This window comes from Mangifera indica, chromosome 5 (genome assembly GCF_011075055.1).
Source record: "Mangifera indica cultivar Alphonso chromosome 5, CATAS_Mindica_2.1, whole genome shotgun sequence".
Lineage (NCBI taxonomy): Eukaryota > Viridiplantae > Streptophyta > Magnoliopsida > Sapindales > Anacardiaceae > Mangifera > Mangifera indica.
Window position 1 is genome coordinate 15,339,013 of NC_058141.1, and position 20,588 is coordinate 15,359,600.

The following is a 20,588-nucleotide window of genomic DNA, read 5'->3' on the forward strand; positions in this document are numbered from 1 at the left end:
ATAAAGATTTATTACATGTTCCCTCTGTAAATATCATTTATGTCTCTCAAATAAAGGCAATGACATAAGATTATGGAGAAATTGTTTTTTTTTTTTTGAAGCCAAAAAATAGAGCCATAGAAGACGATTCCTTTTCGTGTGGTGAGAATTGGGAAGAATTTGTTCACCAGTCAGGAATATCGACTATTTGACTATATTAATTGATATACGAAAATAATTAAAAAGTCTTTGGTTATTTGATTTTATGTGAAATTAATTATTTAAAATTAAATAGTCAAGTCTTTAAGAACCTTCGTCTTTCAAGACAAAATTACCACATTTAATTAGTCAATCTTCCTTCCAAAAGTGTGCTCTTCATTAAATGTGACACAAATAAATAAATAAATAAATAAATAATATAATATAACGTTAGGTTTTGTTAAAAAAAAAAAAAAATCACAAAAGGCTTTTTCTCGTCAAAAATTTATAAACTAATTTATATTTAAAATAATAATTAAAATAATAATAAAATTATTATTTAATAAAAAATTTAAAATATAAAAATTTTATCACAATTTTTCATAGATTTAAAAATATATCATTTTTCTCTTCACGTTAAGATTTAAAAAATAAACATTTCCCTTCTAGTTTGTAGTTTTGCTTTGTTATTATTCCTCCAGTGACCAAAGCTAGCGAACTTCTATACTGACACTTCTCCCTCTCTTGAATTATAACGAATTATCAACTAACTAGAGGTGGACCGATAATTTGTCAATGAAAAGACGAAATAGATTTGTGTGTTTCTTTCAGTTGACAAATGATTAGTCATCGTTCAAGAGAAAGAGGAGCATCGATATGAAGGTTAGTCAACTCCGATCATCGGAGGAGCAGCAACAAAACAAAACTACAAACCTTAAAGGAAAAATATTTATTTTTTAAACTTTAAATGAGAGAGAAATGATAGATTTTTAACCCTATAAGAAAAATATGATAAAATTTTAATTTTATAAAATTTTTTATTAAATGATAATTTTACATATAATCATAACTGAGATTTTTAATATAAATTAATTTATGAGTATATGTTTAAGTTTTTAAAAATTAAAAAATAAATATTTGAGTTTTTAAAAGTTGAAAAATAAGATTTTGAGATTACATCAATCCTTTGGTGGGAACGTGTCTTTTGGCCTTTAGAAAATTTAACAATTATTTAAGTCCTCAAATCCCACAAAAGTATGTCATATTACTTTGAATTCATCAGGCAGGCTGTACACACTTTGGAATAATCTTTGCATATTTCTTCAAAACGAAGTAAATGATCTTTGCCGGGTAACTTCACACACACCTCTATCCAATACCCATTCTTGTTGATCATTAAAAAGATATAAATATTGCTTTGCTTCATAATAAAAGCCCACTACTTTTCAATAATCTTGTAATTAAATATGGAAAAAATAAGAAAGTCTAAGTAGTACTCATTTACATAACATATCAAATAAAACATACAAGACAAAACCGGATCGTACACATATTTATGAATAGTGACAAGTAACCAACAACCCTAATTTTAAATGGTGTCATATTAAATATAATTAAAATTCAAAAAACTTTATAAACAAAGATAAAAGAATATATAAAATGTTATGATTGGTATAACTTCTTTCCTCAATAATACTGTATTTTTTATAAATATAAATTGTGTAGAAATATGTTATGCTTATAAATATAGAGATCAAAACTCATATTATGTAAAACCAATTATTTGTGTTAAAGTTTAATTTAACACACTTATATACTACTCATTTATATTATTTTTATTTGATATAAGACTTTTTAATCTCTAACGATCTCTCTCATACACTATTATGCTTATCGTTTAATTAGATACATTGTCATTTGACATTTAAGATCACTTTAACTAATTAATTGTAGGCCAAAGGACAATTTCCCACCCAAAGTATGCTAATATCTCAAAATTCTCTTCGTTAACTTTGAAAACCCCATTTACCCACCTATGAACGGTTAAAACTAACGGAACCCTAACCCCTAAAAATTTTATCTTTTTTTGCCCCCTAACCCCTAAAAACTAGCCATTTCCCCCTAAGCCAAATTTTGAAAAATAACATTCCCCCCCTAGGGTTTAGTTTTCAATCATCGGCACCAAATCTGGCTCCATCACTAACGACAAAGCCTTCCAGAGGCATCACCATGCTCCGACTGTCTCCCTTGCCTCATTTGGAGTGCCGACAGACCTAGATCTGGCCTGAAAAAACAAAAAGCTTCGTCAAGAGGTGAAACTTTTCGTCTTCCCAGATGAAGATGAGGTCGTTGTCTTCGTCTGAAAAGACGAAAAGTTTCATCTCTCGAAGAAGCTTTTCTTCTTTTCAAGCCAGATTTCGATCGACCGTTGCTCCAGAGGAGGCAAGGGAGACCGTCGGAGCATGGTGATGCCTCTGGAAAGCTTCGTCGTCGACGATGGAGTCAGATTCGGTGTCAGAGATTGAAAACTAAACCCTGGGGGGGAGGGGGGGAATGCTATTTTTCAAAGTTTGGCTTAGGGAGAAATGGTTAGTTTTTAGGGGTTAGAGGGTGAAAAAAAGATAAAATTTTAATTTATTTTTAATATTATAGATAAAATAACGATTTTGCCCTTTAAACTATTAATTCTAACCATCCACAGATGAGTAAATAAGATTTTCAAAGTTAATAAGAGAAAACTTGACAAAACAACATACCTTAGGTGGGAAATAGTCGTTTGGCCTTAATTGTATACCAAATTAAATTAAACTATAATTTTTCTTGTCCAATTTGGCTTGTGTTGACATTTTGTAAAATTTTTTTTTTTCTATTTTGACTAACAAAACCGAATCACTTTTGTCCATTTGTGATGGAAAACCTGCCAAGCGTATTAAGGTTTATATTATATACCCATCGTACGGCAACATAAAAGATTAAATAATCATACATTTGCACCTTCATTTTTACCATCAAAATGAAACGTGTAATGCAAGGATGAAACGTCAAGCTCAATGACATCCATTGAAATAAACAAACAATTAAGATCTTGAATGATAAGTTTATTGTAATTTATAAAACGAGTTCAATGTATGTACATCTATTCATGGAGGATTTTCGATCAACCTATAAATTGAAAGATAAGGCCGATTATGTCAGCTATTATAGTCAACACATCTATTTATAATTAGATAGTATTATATGTAAAATTTTATAATAAATATTAACGTATTATTATATATTTAGATAATTAAAAATTAAAAATAAAATAACGTTTAGTTATATAATAATATATTATTATTTATATATAAAATTATATTAATATTTTTATTATTTGCAATTAAGGTACAAAAGTTTTCTTGCTCTTTTAATCAAAATAAAACTATTGTCATCATCTATTGACTTTTATCACTAATATTCTTTAAAAACATATATTCCCTTGCTTTCTCGATTACTTTAAGATTTAACATTTTTTTTTACATAAAATATTAATTTGATATAATATACAATTGTAATTGTATACTCTGTTGACCTTTTTGTCATTGTTCACTTTGCTTCTTTGGCTTAACAAAAGAAATCATATATAAATAATGCTTTCCTCCACCACCACAACGACCCCACACCCTACAACTCACCCCCGCCCCACACACCCCCGGGCCCCGGTCCCCTTAAAGTCGATTGTTTGTATAAGTGTGGTGTGATTAAGAATTTCAATATTAGGAAGTTCTTGAAGGTACTTAAAACCAGGAATAGATGGGGACCGTGTGAACATGGAAACTAAAATCAAATGATGTTTGTTGTAAAAAAGAGGGTAAGTTGATGTGAGCATTTTCATGTGGGTCTAACACGTGCAAGAAGAAATTTGACCTTATTTACAATATTTCTTGGATACTTATCTAACAAATGACGCATGCGATGTCGTTTGCTTGTCCATGTTTTTATAATTCTTCTCTTCACATCATTCCATTGAAAGTGCAGACAATGCCAGAGTTGCTTCAACTTTTTACAAAAATTTCCGATCAGGAGGCCACTTTTTTTTGAAAAAATATTGGCATACTTCCAAACTAAATATGAGAACAAGTATATCCAGATAAATTACTATCCGGTGACTCTGTATAATCAAGGCACCTCAGTCAATAATAGTAGGCCAAACCACTATTTCCCACCCCAACTTTGAGGGAACGGCAATTTTTAATTCAATTAGTTTGAAAATTCAATTTTTTTAAATCTGTAATTCATTTTTGTTAATAAAAGTGTTACATGAAAAGATAGGAGGACTATTTTGCATGGACTAAAAAATTTTTAAAAATATATAAAAAAATTAATGAATTTGATGCTAAAATGTGGAAAGATAAAAATTATTTAAAATATATAAGAAATTAAAGTTTTATATTACTGAAAAACGATTTGGTATATTTTCCAAAACAATTGGATAGAGGTGGCAGGGGCTGGGCCAGACCGAGGCCCAGCTTGGATCCCCTTGTTAATGTTGAGGTTTAAAAGTCAGGCCCACGGACCAATCCAGCACAAGCCGTTTGTGTAGCGCTAAAAAAATTTGTGCACAATAGCAGGGAGCAACGGCTCCTTGCCATTGCAATCCAACGGCTGCAAGGCCGGTGGGCATGAAGTTTCTTACCATTTATAGTAACTGAGTGACCGACCGTACTATAGAGCTCTCAGGCTTTGCAACGAAGTTTAAAGTCAAATTGCTTGCCTAGGTGGAATTATGACAAGCCTATTTCGTTCCACAGGTTCAGCAGATAAGGAAGGCTCTTGGCTTCCAAGCTTACTACGTAATTTGGAAGTTAGTACATGAAAACTCATAGCCTTTATTAAGCGAACAACTCGGTCCACTCCGGAAACAAACACACAAAGTGAAAACAAGCACAAAGCAGACAGTATTCAGTACAAGGTCACAAACAAACTAAATTGAAGAAAACAAAACAAGCCATATTTAGAACTGCATGATCTTCTTCCAGGATGGTCTGTTGCTAATTTCATCCCACCAGCGACTCACATTCTTCCTGTCTCTTATCATATACTCCTTTCCCATTGGCCCAACCAAGTACTGTGTGAAGGGAAGATGACTCAGATCAGCCAGGCTGAAGAAATCTCCACCTAAGTACTTGCTTTCAGAGAGTCTCTTCTCATATACGTCCAGAACTTTTCCAAGCTTTTCTTCACTCTCCTTAATCAACTTCTCATCTGAGGGAATTCCGAGTTTGGAAGCAAATAAAATTTGTATTGTCATGTCGTATATTGGAGGATGAAAGTTGTGCGCCTCAACCTCTAGCCATTGTTCCACGACACCTCGTTCTTCTATGGATTTCCCCAGAAGATCAGTTCCCTGAGACTTGTATTTTTCTGCATAATACCGTATGATAGCTCTGGATTCTACAGATTCATTACATGAAAGGTACAATCTAATCAATATGATTTTATAGAATATGAAAGAAATGCAGAACAAGGACTGAGGCCTCCATTAATTAATTACCATATAAAGTGTAATCTCCATCTTGAATAACGGGAAGTGATCCAAAAGGCTGAATTTTTCATGAGATTTCAACCACCAATTGATCAGAAAATGAAATTAAAACTTTTATGTATAAGAAAATTGGTTATCTCGAAAAACAAAAATGAAGATACAAACTATTGATACTGAACCTGTAACTTGAGGAACTCAGGATTCCTATTCTCTCCCTTGATAAGATCAACAGGGACAGTCTCAAATTCAATTCCCTTCTCAGCCAGGCATACCATCACCCGCTTTGGTGAAGCGTAGGCAGGTCCGTACACCTTTACCACCATTGCTATATAACTAATTTCTTTAAAACCTCTGCCTTCTTGGTGTTAATGGAACTCTTTTTTTAAAGCGGTTTGCAAAGCATCTACTTCCTTCTGTAGTTGAAAAATGACACCTACACCCTTATTATTTACAACAAAAAAAAAAAAAAACTAATATAATCCATTCTCACCCATTACTCCTGTAATCTTTAACATTATTTTATGTGGTACGGTATAAAGCATTCTAACAATCTTCTGCCACCACAAATTTATAATTATAATGAAATAATTATAAAGATAATTTTAATTATCAAAATTTTAAGATAAGAGTGACTTTATTTGTAATTAAAATAAATAACTTCTAAAAATTAATATTTTTAAAAAATATATTAATAATAATACATAACTTAAAAAATAATTTAATTAATTAATTTTAAATTTTAATAATAAGAAAAAAAATCTTAGTATATTATTAATTTTAAATATATTATAGAAAATATACAAAACAAATATTTTAATATAAACATATTCTAATAAAGTAAAATTTTAATATTCTTTTATCATTCATACACAACAATTTTAACAAATATAATAATAATTTATTTTTATTTATATAATCTTTTGTTTTAAAAAAATAATTAACAAAACCAAACACAACATAAATAATAACAAATAATAATTAAGTAAAGTGAGTCATAATACTATTATTAACTTGCAATTTCCAAAAACAAAATATTTTCTTTCGATAATACCTTTGATTAGAGAAACAAACCAACTTACCCAAAATATCATCGCAGGTTACTTAAAACTGTTTCCACAAAAGGAATAAAAAAAAGTCTTTAAAAAAAATAAATAATAACATAGAATTCTCATATCAAACAACGAATTTCTCTTACACGATTTTAATTAATTCCGTATCGTACTTGAGAAAGCTAAAATTAGAAACTTTGTCAGAAAGGACACCGTCTGTTTGATAAAAGTCCCGAGAAAATTTATTGATAAAATAAGATGGTTTTTTGTTTTTGTTTTTTACCATTTTGCAATTATCATTCGCCTATTCCAACCCATACCGTTGGTTTTGGGAATCAAATAACAGAAAAATTGCAGCGGAAACAACGAAAAATTACCCAAAAGCCCACACCATAATCAATGGTAAGAATTGAACATATATGTATATTAAAACAATCGTTAATAACGACATACCAGTGTTGGTGTGGCATGAATGAAAGTATTTGTGAAGGAGTGATAGAAGAGAGTTCTCTGACGGCTAGGGCATCTGGTGTTGAAAATATGATGAATTTATAGCAAGAATTCAACTCAGGAAAACCCTATAACATTTTCACAATATCATTTCAGTCTCTTAATTTTTAAGATTTGTTTGGTCTCTTAACTGAAAATTTTTTTAGTTAGGGCCTGCAAATTTGACAAAAGATTCCCGGTAGCTCAGCATCTCTGAGAAATTCAAACCAGAAGATTTCAAAGCCATCAATTTTTAGCGAAAATCTTTAACAGCGACTCCATAAAAGGAAAATATCATGTGTGGAAGGAACATTGACTAAATTGTACATATAAGACCTTCAAAAACTTAATGATATGGGTCGTTACCCAGAATTAAATTAATTTTAGCCATCCTTATGGACTATCTTTATTGTATGACAGTATACTTAAAATTAAATTCAGACTAATTCAAACTTGAGCTTTATTATTTCCCTTGCCACGCATGGAGCAAATGGCCCTCAGCCTCAGGTCAGGCTCAGGCCGGCACCCAGAAGTTTAACTTGTTAATTACTTGCACGCAGGTGCTACTTTTATTTGTCTAACGAGAAATTAACAATCTGGGTGGGTCACAATAATGCATCCATCCAGGAGTTTAAAACGTACAATTAACAAATTGATTAACTTAATTATCAACATAATTGATGGTTCTTCAAATTCATTGTTAAATTTGTTTGATTTGAATGGATTAATGGGAAGACTGCAAGGACACTGTATATTGAACGAATTAATCGGGAGACTTTATTTGAATTTATCTCTGCGGGAGTGTCGAGAACAAGGTGACTTTATTGACTAATTGGATTTTCCCGGATCCACACATAATTTTGACTTCAACCGCCCCTAAAGCTGACCCTAAACCAGATTAATTAGTGAATTTTATTAATACTATCAAAAAAAATATTAATTTTAGTAAGAGAAGTAAAAATAAGGGATAATATCCCCTTTTTATAAGTATTTTTTTATAATTTTAATAATTAATTATTTATATTTTCGCTAAAATAAAAAAAATTATGACTTTTCTAATGAAAAAATAATCATTAAAAGGTTTTAACGATAAAAAAAATTTCATCGTTGACTGTCATTATAATTTCTGTCATTAAAAGTATTAAGAATGAAAATAGAAAAAATTTCTCCCTTATTGAAACCTTTTTTTGTTCTAATGTAAGTTTATCAATGAATTATTGAAATCTTAGAAGACATTGATAAAAGTATCAAGTGTAAGATTTAAAAATATATAATTTTTCTTCTCACTTTAAAGTTTAAAAAATAAATATTTTTCTTCTAAGATTTGAAATTTTGCCTTGTTATTGCTCCTCTAGTGACCAAAGCTAATAAACCTCTATACAGACACTTCTCCCTCTTATGGATTATGACGAATTGTCAAATAACTAAAGGTAGATTGATAATTCATCAATGGAAAGACGAACACACAAATTTATTTCTTCCAATTGACAGAAGATTAGTCATCGTCCAAGAGAGAGAGGAGCATCGATATGAAGGTTAGTCAACTCCGGTCATCAGAGGAGCAGTAGCAGCAAAACAAAACTACGAACTCTAGGGGGAAAATATTTATTTTTCAAACCTTAAATGAGAGAGAAATAATAGATTTTTAAACCTATAAAGAAAAATACGATAAAACTTTAATTTAATAAAAACTTTTATTAAATAATAGTTTTACACATAACTATAACCGAGATTTTTAATAGAAATTAATTTATAAGTATATGTTCAAGTTTTTAAAAATTAAATAATAAATATTTAAGTTTTAAAAAATTGAAGAATGAGATTTTGAGATTACGTCAATCATTTGGTGGGAACGAGTCTTTTGGCCTTTAGAAAATTTAACAATTATTTAAGTCCTCAAATCCCACAAAAGTATGTCATATTACTTTGAATTCATCAGACAGGCTGTACACACTTTGGAATAATCTTTGCATATTTCTTCAAAACTAAGTAAATGATCTTTGCCGGGTAACTTCACACACACCTCTATCCAATACCCATTCTTGTTGATCATTAAAAAGATATAAATATTGCTTTGCTTCATAATAAAAGCCCACTACTTTTCAATAATCTTTAATTAAATATGGAAAAATAAGAAAGTCTAAGTAGTACTCATTTACATAACATATAAAATAAAAACATACATGGAAATTAGACAAAACCGGATTGTACACATATTTATGAATAGTGACAAGTAACCAACAACCCTAATTTTAAATGGTGTCATATTCAATATAATTAAAATTCAAAAAACTTTATAAACAAAGATAAAAGAATATATAAAATGTTATGATTGGTATCACTTCTTTCCTCAATAATACTTTATTTTTTATAAATATAAATTGTGTAGAAATATATTATGCTTATAAATATAGAGATCAAAACTTATATTATGTAAAATCAATTATTTATATTAAAATTTAATTTAACACACTTATATTATTTTTATTTGATATAAGATTTTTTAATCTCTAACGATCTCTCTCATACACTATTATGCTTATCGTTTAGTTAGATACATTGTCATTTGACATTTAAAATCACTTTAACTAATTAATTGTAGGCCAAAGGACAATTTCCCACCCAAAGTATGCTAATATCTCAAAATTCCCTTCGTTAACTTTGAAAACCTCATTTACTCACCTATGAACGGTTAAAACTAACGGAACCCTAATCCCTAAAAATTTTATCTTTTTTTCGCCCCCTAACCCTTAAAAACTAACCATTTCTCCCTAAGCCAAGTTTTGAAAAATAACATTCCCCCCCCCCCTTAGGGTTTAGTTTTCAATCTCCGGTACCAAATCTGGCTCCATCACTGATGACAAAGCCTTCTAGAGGTATCACCATGCTTCGATTGTCTCCCTTGCCTCATTTGGAGTGTCGATCGACTTAGATCTGGCCTGAAAAAATAAAAAGCTTCGTCAGGAGGTGAAGCTTTTCGTCTTCCCAGATGAAGATGAGGTCGTTGTCTTCGTCTAGGAAGACGAAAAGCTTCATCTCCCGAAGAAGCTTTTCTTCTTTCCATGTCAGATCTCGGTCGACCATTGCTCCAGAGGAGGCAAGAGAGACCGTCGGACCATGGTGATGCCTCCGGAAAGCTTTGTCGTCAACGATGGAGCCGAATTTAGTGTCAAAGATTGAAAACTAAACCCTGAGGGCGAGGGAGGGGAATGCTATTTTTCAAAACTTGACTTAGGGGGAAATGGTTAGTTTTTTAGGGGTTAGGGGGTGAAAAAAAGATAAAATTTTAATTTATTTTTAATATTATATATAAAATAACGATTTTACCCTTTAAACCATTAATTCTAACCATCCATGGGTAGGTAAATAGGATTTTCAAAGTTAATAAGAGAAAACTTGACAAAACAACATACCTTGGGTGGGAAATAGTCATTTGGCCTTAATTGTATACCAAATTAAATTAAACTATAATTTTTCTTGTCCAATTTGGCTTGTGTTGACATTTTGTAAATTTTTTTTTTTTCTATTTTGACTAACAAAACCGAATCACTTTTGTCCATTTGTGATGGAAAACCTGCCAAGAGTATTAAGGTTTATACTATATATCCATCGTACGGCAACATAAAAGATTAAATAAGCATATAGTTGCACCTTTATTTTTACCATTAAAATGAAACGTGTAATGCAAGGATGGAACGTCAAGCTCTATGACAACAATTGAAATAAACAAACAATTAAGATCTTGAATGGTAAGTTTATTGTAATTTATAAAACCAGTTCAATGTATATATATCTATTCAGGGAGGATTTTGGATCAACCTATAAATTAAAAGATAAGGCCAATTACGTAGGCTATTATAGTCAACACATCTATTTGTAATTAGGTGGTATTATATATATATAATTTTATATATTATTATATAAGTTGAATAATTAAAAATTAAAAATAAAATAACATTTAATTATATAATAATATATTATTATCTATATATAACATTATATTCAAAAAGAAATTATATTAATATTCTTATTATTTGTAATTGATATACAAAAGCTTTCTTGCTCCTTTTAATCAAAACAAAGTTATTGTCATTATCTACTGACTTTCATCGCCAATATTCTTTAAAAACACATTTTCACTCGCTTTCTCGATTACTTTAAGATTTAACATTTTTTTTTTTACATAAAATATTAATTTGACATAATGTACAATTGTAATTGTATACCTTACTGACCTTTTTGTTATTAGTCACTTTGCTTCTTTGGCTTAACAAAAGAAATCATATATAAATAATGTTTTCCTCCACCACTACAACGACCCCACACCCTACAACCCACCCCCGCCCCACATCATCCCCCACCCCCCCGGGCCCCCGGTCCCTTAAGGTCGGTTGTTTGTATAAGTGTGGTGTGATTAAGAATTTCAATATTAGGAAGTTCTTGAAAGTACTTAAAACCAAGAATAGATGGGGGGACCGTGTGAACATGGAGACTAAAATCAAATTATGTTTGTTGTAAAAAAAAGGGTAAGTTGATGTGAGCATTTTCATGTGGGTCTAACACGTGCAAGAAGAAATTTGACCTTATTTACAATATTTCTTGGATACTTATCTAACTAATGACGCATGCGATGTCGTTTGCTTGTCCATGTCTTTATAATTCTTCTCTTCACATCATTCCATTGAAAGTGCAAATAATTCCGGAGTTGCTTCAACTTTTTACAAAAATTTCCGATGGGAGGCCACTTTATTTTGAAAAAATAATGGCATACCTCCAAACTAAATATGAGAACAAGTATATATGAACCAGATAAATTACTATCCGGTGACTCTGTATAATCAAGGCACCTCAGTCAATAATAGTAGGCCAAACCACTATTTCCCACCCCAACTTTGAGGGAATGACAATTTTTAATTCAATTAGTTTGAAAATTTAATTTTTTTTTAATCTGTAATCCATTTTTGTTAATAAAAGTGTTACATGAAAAGATAGGAGGACTATTTTGCATGGACTAAAACAATTTTAAAAATATATAAAAAAAATTAATGAATTTGATGCTAAAATGTGGAAAGATAAAAATTATTTAAAATATATAAAAAATTAAAGTTTTATATTACTGAAAAACGATTTGGTATTTTTCCAAAACAATTGGATAGAGGTGGCAGGGGCCGGGCCAGACCGAGGCCCAGCTTGGATCCCATTGTTAATGTTGGGGTTTAAAAGTCAGGCCCATGGACCAGTCCAGCACAAGCCATTTGTGTTTTGTGCACAATAGCAGGGAGCAACGGCTCCTTGGCATTGCAATCCAACGGCTACAAGGCCGGTGGGCATGAAGTTTCTTACCATTTATGGTAACCGAGTGACCGACCGTACTATAGAGCTCTCAGGCTTTGCAACGAAGTTTAAAGTCAAATTGCTTACCTAGGTGGAATTATGACAAGTCTATTTCGTTCCACAGGTTCAGCAGATAAGGAAGGCTCTTGGCTTCCAAGCTTACTACGTAATTTGGAAGTTGGGTACATGAAAACTCATAGCCTTTATTAAGCGAACAACTCGGTCCACTCCGGAAACAAACACACAAAGTGAAAACAAGCACAAAGCAGACAGTATTCAGTACAAGGTCACAAGCAAACTAAATTGAAGAAAACAAAACAAGCCATATTTAGAACTGCATGATCTTCTTCCAGGATGGTCTGTTGCTAATTTCATCCCACCAGCGACTCACATTCTTCCTGTCTCTTATCATATACTCCTTTCCCATTGGCCCAACCAAGTACTGTGTAAAGGGAAGATGACTCAGATCAGCCAGGCTGAAGAAATCTCCACCTAAGTACTTGCTTTCAGAGAGTCTCTTCTCATATACGTCCAGAACTTTCCCAAGCTTTTCTTCACTCTCCTTAATCAACTTCTCATCTGAGGGAATTCCGAGTTTGGAAGCAAATAAAATTTGAACTGTCATGTCGTATATTGGAGGATGAAAGTTGTGCGCCTCAACCTCTAGCCATTGTTCCACGACACCTCGTTCTTCTATGGATTTCCCCAGAAGATCGGTTCCCTGAGACTTGTATTTTTCTGCATAATACCGTATGATAGCTCTGGATTCTACAGATTCATTACATGAAAGGTACAATCTAATCAATATGATTTTATAGAATATGAAAGAAATGCAGAACAAGGACTGAGGCCTCCATTAATTAATTACCATATAAAGTGTAATCTCCATCTTGAATAACGGGAAGTGATCCAAAAGGCTGAATTTTTCATGAGATTTCAACCACCAATTGATCAGAAAATGAAATTAAAACTTTTATGTATAAGAAAATTGGTTATCTCGAAAAACAAAAATGAAGATACAAACTATTGATATTGAACCTGTAACTTGAGGAACTCAGGATTTCTATTCTCTCCCTTGATAAGATCAACAGGGACAGTCTCAAATTCAATTCCCTTCTCAGCCAGGCATACCATCACCCGCTTTGGTGAAGCGTAGGCAGGTCCGTACACCTTTACCACCATTGCTATATAACTAATTTCTTTAAAAACTCTGCCTTCTTGGTGTTAATGGAACTCTTTTTTTAAAGCGGTTTGCAAAGCATCTACTTCCTTCTGCAGTTGAAAAATAACACTCACACCCTTATTATTTACAAAAAAAAAAAAAAAAACTAATATAATCCATTCTCACCCATTACTCCTGTAATCTTTAACATTATTTTATTTGGCACGGTACAAAGCATTCTAACAATCTTCTGCCACCATAATTATAATTATAATGAAATAATTAAAAGATAATTTTATTTTTATTTTTAATTATTAAAATTCTAAGATAAGAGTGACTTTATTTGTAATTAAAATAAATAACTAATAAAAATTAATATTTAAAAAATATATATTAATAATAATACATAACTTAAAAAATAATTTAATTAATTAATTTTAAATTTTAATAATAAGAAAAAAAATCTTAGTATATTATTAATTTTAAATATATTATTGAAAATATACAAAACAAATATTTTAATATAAACATATTCTAATAAAGTAAAATTTTAACATTCTTTTATCATTCATACAAAACAATTTTAACAAATATAATAATAATTTATTTTTATTTATATAATCTTTTGTTTTAAAAAAAAAATAACAAAACCAAACACACCATAAATAATAACAAATAATAATTAAGTAAAGTGAGTCATAATACTATTATTAACTTGCAATTTCCAAAAACAAAATATTTTCTTTCGATAATACCTTTGATTAGAGAAACAAACCAACTTACCCAAAATATCATCGCAGGTTACTTAAAAATGTTTACTCAAAAGGAATAAAAAAAGTCTCTGAAAAAAATAAATAATAACATAGAATTCTCATATCAAACAACGAATTTCTCTTACACGATTTTACGTAATTCCGTATCGTACTTGAGAAAGCTAAAATTAGAAGCTTTGTCAGAAAGAACACCGTCTGTTTGATAAAAGTCCCGAGAAAATTTACTGATAAAATAAGATGGTTTTTTTTTTTTTTGTTTTTTACCATTTTGCAATTATCATTCGCCTATTCCAACCCATACTGTTGGTTTTGGGAATCAAATAACAGAAAAATTGCAGCGGAAACAACGAAAAATTATACCAAAAGCCCACACCATAATCAATGGTAAGAATTAAACATATATGTATATTAAAACAATCGTTAATAACGACATACCAGTGTTGGTGTGGCATGAATGAAAGCATTTGTGAAGGAGTGATAGAAGAGAGTTCTCTGACGGCTAGGGCATCTGGTGTTGAAAATATGATGAATTTATAGCAAGAATTCAACTGAGGAAAACCCCATAACATTTTCACAATGTCATTTGAGTCTCTTAATTTTTAAGATTTGTTTGGTCCCTTGACTGAAAATCGTTTTCGTTAGGTCTAACAACAAATAATTAAATTATATACCTAATTTGTATTTAAATAAAATATTATTTTAATTTTAATTTTTACCTACTTAATTATTTGATTGTTGGCATACAACCTACTCAATAAAAAGTTTTATATTCATCCTAAAAGGAATGGATCCGTTCACCAATTAATAAATCTGTCACTTGAGCTTGTTGAACCAAGCCTGGCTTTGCCCGTTTAACCTGTAAAAACTGAAAAATATCCTACAATGTTATCTACTTATAAAAGGATCCTATTAAATAAAAAATAATCAATAATAAATTATCTTTATAAATTTATATCTAATCTTTTCTTTTAACTCAAGAAAATAATAATTTCAAACATCAAAAAATAATTTCTGGTTATATATACATTCTGCAACAGTAGTGAATGGTTAATGCTGATAAAGACACAGTGAAGTTAATTATTATCCTGTAAAAAAGAACCTTCAGAGCTTAGAGCTCATCATCACGAGGCTCAAAGGGAAGGATTAAGGAAAATGCTGAGAGATTTTGAGAAACGAAGGAACACGAGCGGCAAATACTTGAATTCAGATTGAAAACTATCAATTAATACAATAATTGAACAACATCATGATCCCCTCAGGTTTTCGTATCCACATGTTGATCGCCGCTTCAAGTGTTTGCCTTCTTTCTCTCCATCTTTCTTCTAAAACCCTAACCCTCACCTAAACAGCAGTCGAGTCGTGTTGTTTGCAGCTTCATTTAAACGATCTTAGGATTTCCAACCGATCCTTGCATTTCCAGATATTACTATTTGCACCTTAGTTTTCCTCTATTTTACTTGATAACCCCATAAGGGCAAGGCAAGGCAAATGGTACCTTCTAGTAGACCCAACAAACGGGCTGACGGGCCAGATAGGTATGGGCCCAATCGAAATGGGTGAGTTCAACATGGGTCGGCTCGAGCGAAGATGTCTTGTAGGTTCAAGTATTCCTCATGTGTATTGGAATGAGGTCTAATGAAAAATTATAATCAACTTTTTTTTTTCTTATACCCATAGAAAACCCATCCGCTTGCCAATTCTAACCTGGAGTTCAATGGCTAGTAGTAACAATTTAGATAATAGTCCAACAAAAACAAAAAAAAGATAGCATAAGCAAAGCACATTTAATTACGAGCTTATCGCAGTTGACATTCAATTTCAGTCTTTAAAAGCATGCCAACCAAAACATTAGCAAATATGTATAAATTAAAATGAAACTGAAATTGATTCAGAAAACCCGCGGATCACATCAGTGATGAAAAGAGTTGCATTACTGATTTACATCTCATCAGGACGCTTAGAAGAACTGCATACACAATCCAGAAACAGCCTTGTTCAATAAATCGTTGCTCACCAACCAAGATGTTTCAAATTGTAGACTTGTATTCACACTCCACAAAACTCCATTATATTGACCGATCAATCCCAAACTCGAGAGCAGGACATTGGAAAGACATCAGCATGAAACAACCGACTTAGAATGTGCGGAGGACCGCAACTTAGAAAGAGCAGTATCACTTTCTTCATTCTCATCCGAAGCCATCGGATTCCGGTCTATATTCTTTCTGAAAATTACAAAACCAGATGATTAGAAATCGAGATCAAGATACTTTATTTACATTCTCTAATGACCAATCTCTATAGCAACAAATAAAGGATAACATAACAGCAAACGAGTGTTCATACCTTTGAGAAATGGAACTCTCTTCAGACAATGCCTTTTCTAACCTCTCCTCAAATGGTGTTGCATGCCAACTAACTTTCTGATCCTGCATAGAAAACCAGCAGTTATAATGAAACGTTCTATGAGTCAAACAAAATGATAAAAGGCTGAAAACAACCATAAGATACCTCCTTGTATTTATTAGTTGAATTTGGGATGCCATTCCCATCCCACCACTTGGGCTGAACTTGTGGAGTCTCTTCCTCACTCCAGTGAGCAGCCACCATCCCGATGATAGGCCTGTCTGATGGAGTTCTACGAAGATAACGGTTTCGACTGAAACCAACTCCAAGATTTTTATTGTCCTCATTGAGAGTGGACGCCGGTGGCTTCAACCAAGCAGACAAGCTTGCTTCCACCTTCAAGTCTTTACAGATAGAGGTTTCTTTTATCCCCTGATTTGACATAGGAGTAAAATCTTCCGACTGTTCAAGAGATTCTCTCAACTCACTTGGTTGTTGATGAGAGTCAACATCACCTGCTTTCAACGCTTTCCACTGAGAATCATTCTCAACTGGGTCTGAATATACATACTGAGACCTTATCCGAGACTTCCCATTAGCTAAACTTTTAAGGTCTGAAGGATACACAGTCCCAGGAGTTTGCATATCATCAGATAACTTTAATGGGGTTGGATTTGGTGAAGGCTTTGGCACACTCTCAGCGCCTGGGGACTTATGTTTGGAATTTTGGCTAAAATTTCCAGATGAAGAAACGTCAAAGTCACATTCAAAACGAACAGATTTGCTCTTGCCCTGGACATTTGAGCCTGAAACCCAAGGTGAAAGAAATGTTGTAACGTTTTCAGTCTGAATAGCATGGGCCTGCACTGCTACATTAGCACTCCCTACATCACTTCCTTCAACAGAGCACCTTCCGGAATGTTGTAAATTTGATATACAGCTACATAAAGGGAAAGACATCGGACATGTGTTAATAAACAGTAGAATTTTTTAAAATTAATTGTATGGTATAATTTAAAAGGGAACATGCACATTCTAAAAAAATTGTGCCAAAGGCACAAAAGGATAAAAAAAAGTATCACCAAGCAAAAATTCTTCCTCTTAAAAACCATCGGTCGGAAACCAATAGACTGGATGAAAAATAATTATAGTTTTCCGAATGCAATGAAAAAGTAAAGCTCATAGTTGAGAGTCAAGAATCAAGATACTGTGATCTCACTTCCATTTGATTAGGTGTTCAAAAGGTAAATATTGTATACCTTAACTGATTGATAGCAATTAGATAAATTAGAAGTCCAACCTGCTTGGCGAAGAAGCTGATTCCATTCCGCACTCTTCAAAAAGTTTGGTGGGAGTAAGAGGCTGATCACATTGTCTATCCAGCTGAAGTTTCTTGATGGATGTATTAGGAAGCCATGAATGAAATTTCGAGGGCTCTGATTCTTTATCATGAGAAGGTGAACCGTCAAATTTCTCAGATGCTTTCCTGATTTCAGCTGGAGTCTCAGGTAAAATACCACAAGCTTTAAGAAACTTGGCCTGCAAAAAGTTCAACAGGTCTTTTAATCCATCGAGGACCAGGGAAAATCTTTTTCAAATTGTGATGAATTAGAATAAAACTTTTTTATGCAGGAGCCACTTTTCTCTTTGTATCCCTCCTTCTAAATCCTAGCTTGGCAGGCAAAGAAAGCCAATGTGATAAAACGCCTGTAACATGTATATATAAAGAAAAAAGAGGAAGAAGAAGCAGTAGAACCATAAAATGCCGAGTCGTTTCTCGAATAGAAAAGAATTTGAAAACAATCTTAAATTTCTTTGGAACCAAAATGCAAGAGAACAAATTTCTGAAAGGAGTGGGTAACCGTAATGCCTCAAATTACAAAGCAAGAATTATAGCTGATCTAGCTCATTTTAGCTCTACATTCAGCTAAATTCCCATTTGACTAATTTATGCGTTACCTTATCTTCAATTTTTTCAGTCATTGTCATACTATAACCAAAAAATATCAAAGCACAAAAAGTACTTCTAGATAGTAAAATTATATTCATATTAATTTTGCTGAAGTGCTTTAAAAAATAAAGAAAGAAGATTTCACTTCATAAATGTCTAAAGTGCTCTAAAAAAAATTTGCTTTTACTCAAAAGAACACGGCATTACATCCTACAAAGACACTGCCAAACACAACCTAAACACACCATGCCTTCCACTTCCAAAGGATACACCTCTGCTTCAACACGCACAACTTACATCATAATTAGCTTACAAAAGAAAAAAAATACAATAACAGTAAGAGACATTGCATTACCAACATACATACCTCGTCCTTAAGCCCCTTTTCTATCTGCGGAGTTCCAACACGCTGGTCTCCCCTACTCCAAGACTCTTCTTTCTCTTCATAACACGGATGAAAATTTTTCAAAAACCACAACGAAATCCAAACAAAGCAAGAAACGAAATAAAAAACAAACACGCACCTTCAGATAAAAATAGAGCGGACAACCGATTCTTGGAAACCACAGGCTCCTAATAAGAACAAACAAATGATCATCCATTGCATTCATTTGTCCACATAGTATCAAAAGACTTAAACAAGAGAAAAGCTTACAGTGTATCTAGGGATGGTAGAATGAGAGATACGAGAACGGTCGTCTTTCAGACGAAAGCAACGGAAGAAACAGCCCATGGCTTTGGACACCGATCTGTAAAAAAAACTAAAAACAGATCTACAAATGCTACGAATTTGACGGTGTAACAGTTCAAAAATCATATCATATCATATTATGGGTTTTCAATTTTCTCGCTTGTTGTCAATGTCAATAATGAAACCCTATCTTTTTCGATTTATTTCTTGAGGGTTTTAATTTTAATCGCTCGTATAAAAGTGGGGAGAGAGTTGCTGCGTCGTTTTAAAATTTGAACAAACAAAAAGAGGGAAAAGTAACGCCTGGAAATAATTATCCTGCGATGGGGCGCGCGTATAGTCAATGGTCCAATAGTCGCTGTGTGAGTGTGACACGTTGTGTCTTGACTTATAATAATTTCAATTAATTAGAAAAGTTTGATTGCACTCAAAATCTTTTGGATTAGAGTTTCGAAATAATATAAGATGTAAAAATATTTGGGTTAAACTGATATATCCAAGTTTGATTCCACCCAAAATTTTAATGCTTTGATTTTTTTCACCCTTTAAAATTCAAAATGACACTTTTCCACCTATCTTCCAGGGTTGTTAGTGAAATATGTTAACTAGTATGCTATAATCATTGAAAATACAAAAAATAGCTTCATTTTATCATGTTTATTGAAATTAATTAATATTTGACCATCAAAAACTTCACTAATATATTTTTACTCTTGGTTTATATAAGTTCTAAGATTAATAATAAAAATTAAAAATTCATTAGCAATAATATTACTAGAGAATTGCTTAAAAGTTTTCACCCATATTACACATAGAATAGTGTAATTTAGTCGTAATCACACATATAATAATGAGATTTGATCATATCTCTCTAATTTTGATATGACTAAGTTAGAATTATACCTTAACAATATAATTCTAATCAGAATTATAAAATTTTAAAGTTAAATTGTTATTTAGCTTTGTAAAGACAAAGGGTAATTTTATCCTTTTACTAACTTTATAGAGAATTTAATAGATTTATTAACAAATTTAATGAATTTTTCAAATTTATACAATAAAAATTTTAGTTTCATCCAAGTTTCGGTAGAAAATTGTGATTCAATCTAGGCCAAAGGACTACTTCCCACCCAAGGTACACTGCATTCTCAAGGTTCTCCTTTTTAACTTTGATAATCTCAAATATCCACTTATGAGTAGTTAAAATTAACGGTAGTAAGGGTAAAATCGTTATTTTATCTATAATATTAAAAAAAACTAAAATATAATCTCTTGTTGCCCCCCTAAACTTTAAAAACTAAAAGTTATTCTCAA

The 20,588-nt window shown here is 31.8% G+C and overlaps 3 protein-coding genes across 5 annotated transcripts; all 3 read right to left on the reverse strand.

The window, feature by feature from the left end:
• Nucleotides 1-4,803: 4,803 nt before the first annotated feature.
• Nucleotides 4,804-7,107, reverse strand: LOC123216726 (glutathione S-transferase F9-like). 2 transcript variants are annotated; one of them, XM_044637264.1, is made up of 4 exons: nucleotides 6,982-7,107; nucleotides 5,659-5,892; nucleotides 5,489-5,537; nucleotides 4,804-5,388 (listed from the first exon to the last, which is right to left on the reverse strand). In XM_044637264.1, the coding sequence occupies exons 2-4, from the start codon at nucleotides 5,800-5,802 to the stop codon at nucleotides 4,949-4,951; spliced, it is 633 nt and encodes a 210-aa protein (XP_044493199.1). In that variant the 5' UTR covers nucleotides 5,803-5,892; nucleotides 6,982-7,107; the 3' UTR covers nucleotides 4,804-4,948. The 2 variants fall into 2 exon arrangements, with proteins under 2 accessions (XP_044493199.1, XP_044493200.1); XM_044637265.1 differs by lacking the exon at nucleotides 6,982-7,107 and having other exon boundaries at nucleotides 5,659-5,895.
• Nucleotides 7,108-12,534: 5,427 nt separating this feature from the next.
• Nucleotides 12,535-14,819, reverse strand: LOC123216728 (glutathione S-transferase F9-like). The gene is made up of 4 exons (XM_044637268.1): nucleotides 14,722-14,819; nucleotides 13,390-13,623; nucleotides 13,220-13,268; nucleotides 12,535-13,119 (listed from the first exon to the last, which is right to left on the reverse strand). Exons 2-4 carry the CDS (start codon nucleotides 13,531-13,533, stop codon nucleotides 12,680-12,682), a joined length of 633 nt encoding a protein of 210 aa, XP_044493203.1. The 5' UTR covers nucleotides 13,534-13,623; nucleotides 14,722-14,819; the 3' UTR covers nucleotides 12,535-12,679.
• Nucleotides 14,820-15,382: 563 nt separating this feature from the next.
• On the reverse strand, nucleotides 15,383-19,523 carry LOC123216727 (protein JASON-like). 2 transcript variants are annotated; one of them, XM_044637266.1, is made up of 8 exons: nucleotides 19,239-19,523; nucleotides 19,108-19,156; nucleotides 18,951-19,024; nucleotides 18,253-18,300; nucleotides 17,933-18,171; nucleotides 16,798-17,572; nucleotides 16,633-16,715; nucleotides 15,383-16,511 (listed from the first exon to the last, which is right to left on the reverse strand). In XM_044637266.1, the coding sequence occupies exons 1-8, from the start codon at nucleotides 19,398-19,400 to the stop codon at nucleotides 16,403-16,405; spliced, it is 1,539 nt and encodes a 512-aa protein (XP_044493201.1). In that variant the 5' UTR covers nucleotides 19,401-19,523; the 3' UTR covers nucleotides 15,383-16,402. The 2 variants fall into 2 exon arrangements, with proteins under 2 accessions (XP_044493201.1, XP_044493202.1); XM_044637267.1 differs by lacking the exon at nucleotides 18,253-18,300 and having other exon boundaries at nucleotides 19,239-19,522.
• Between the last annotated feature and the right edge of the window lie 1,065 nt (nucleotides 19,524-20,588).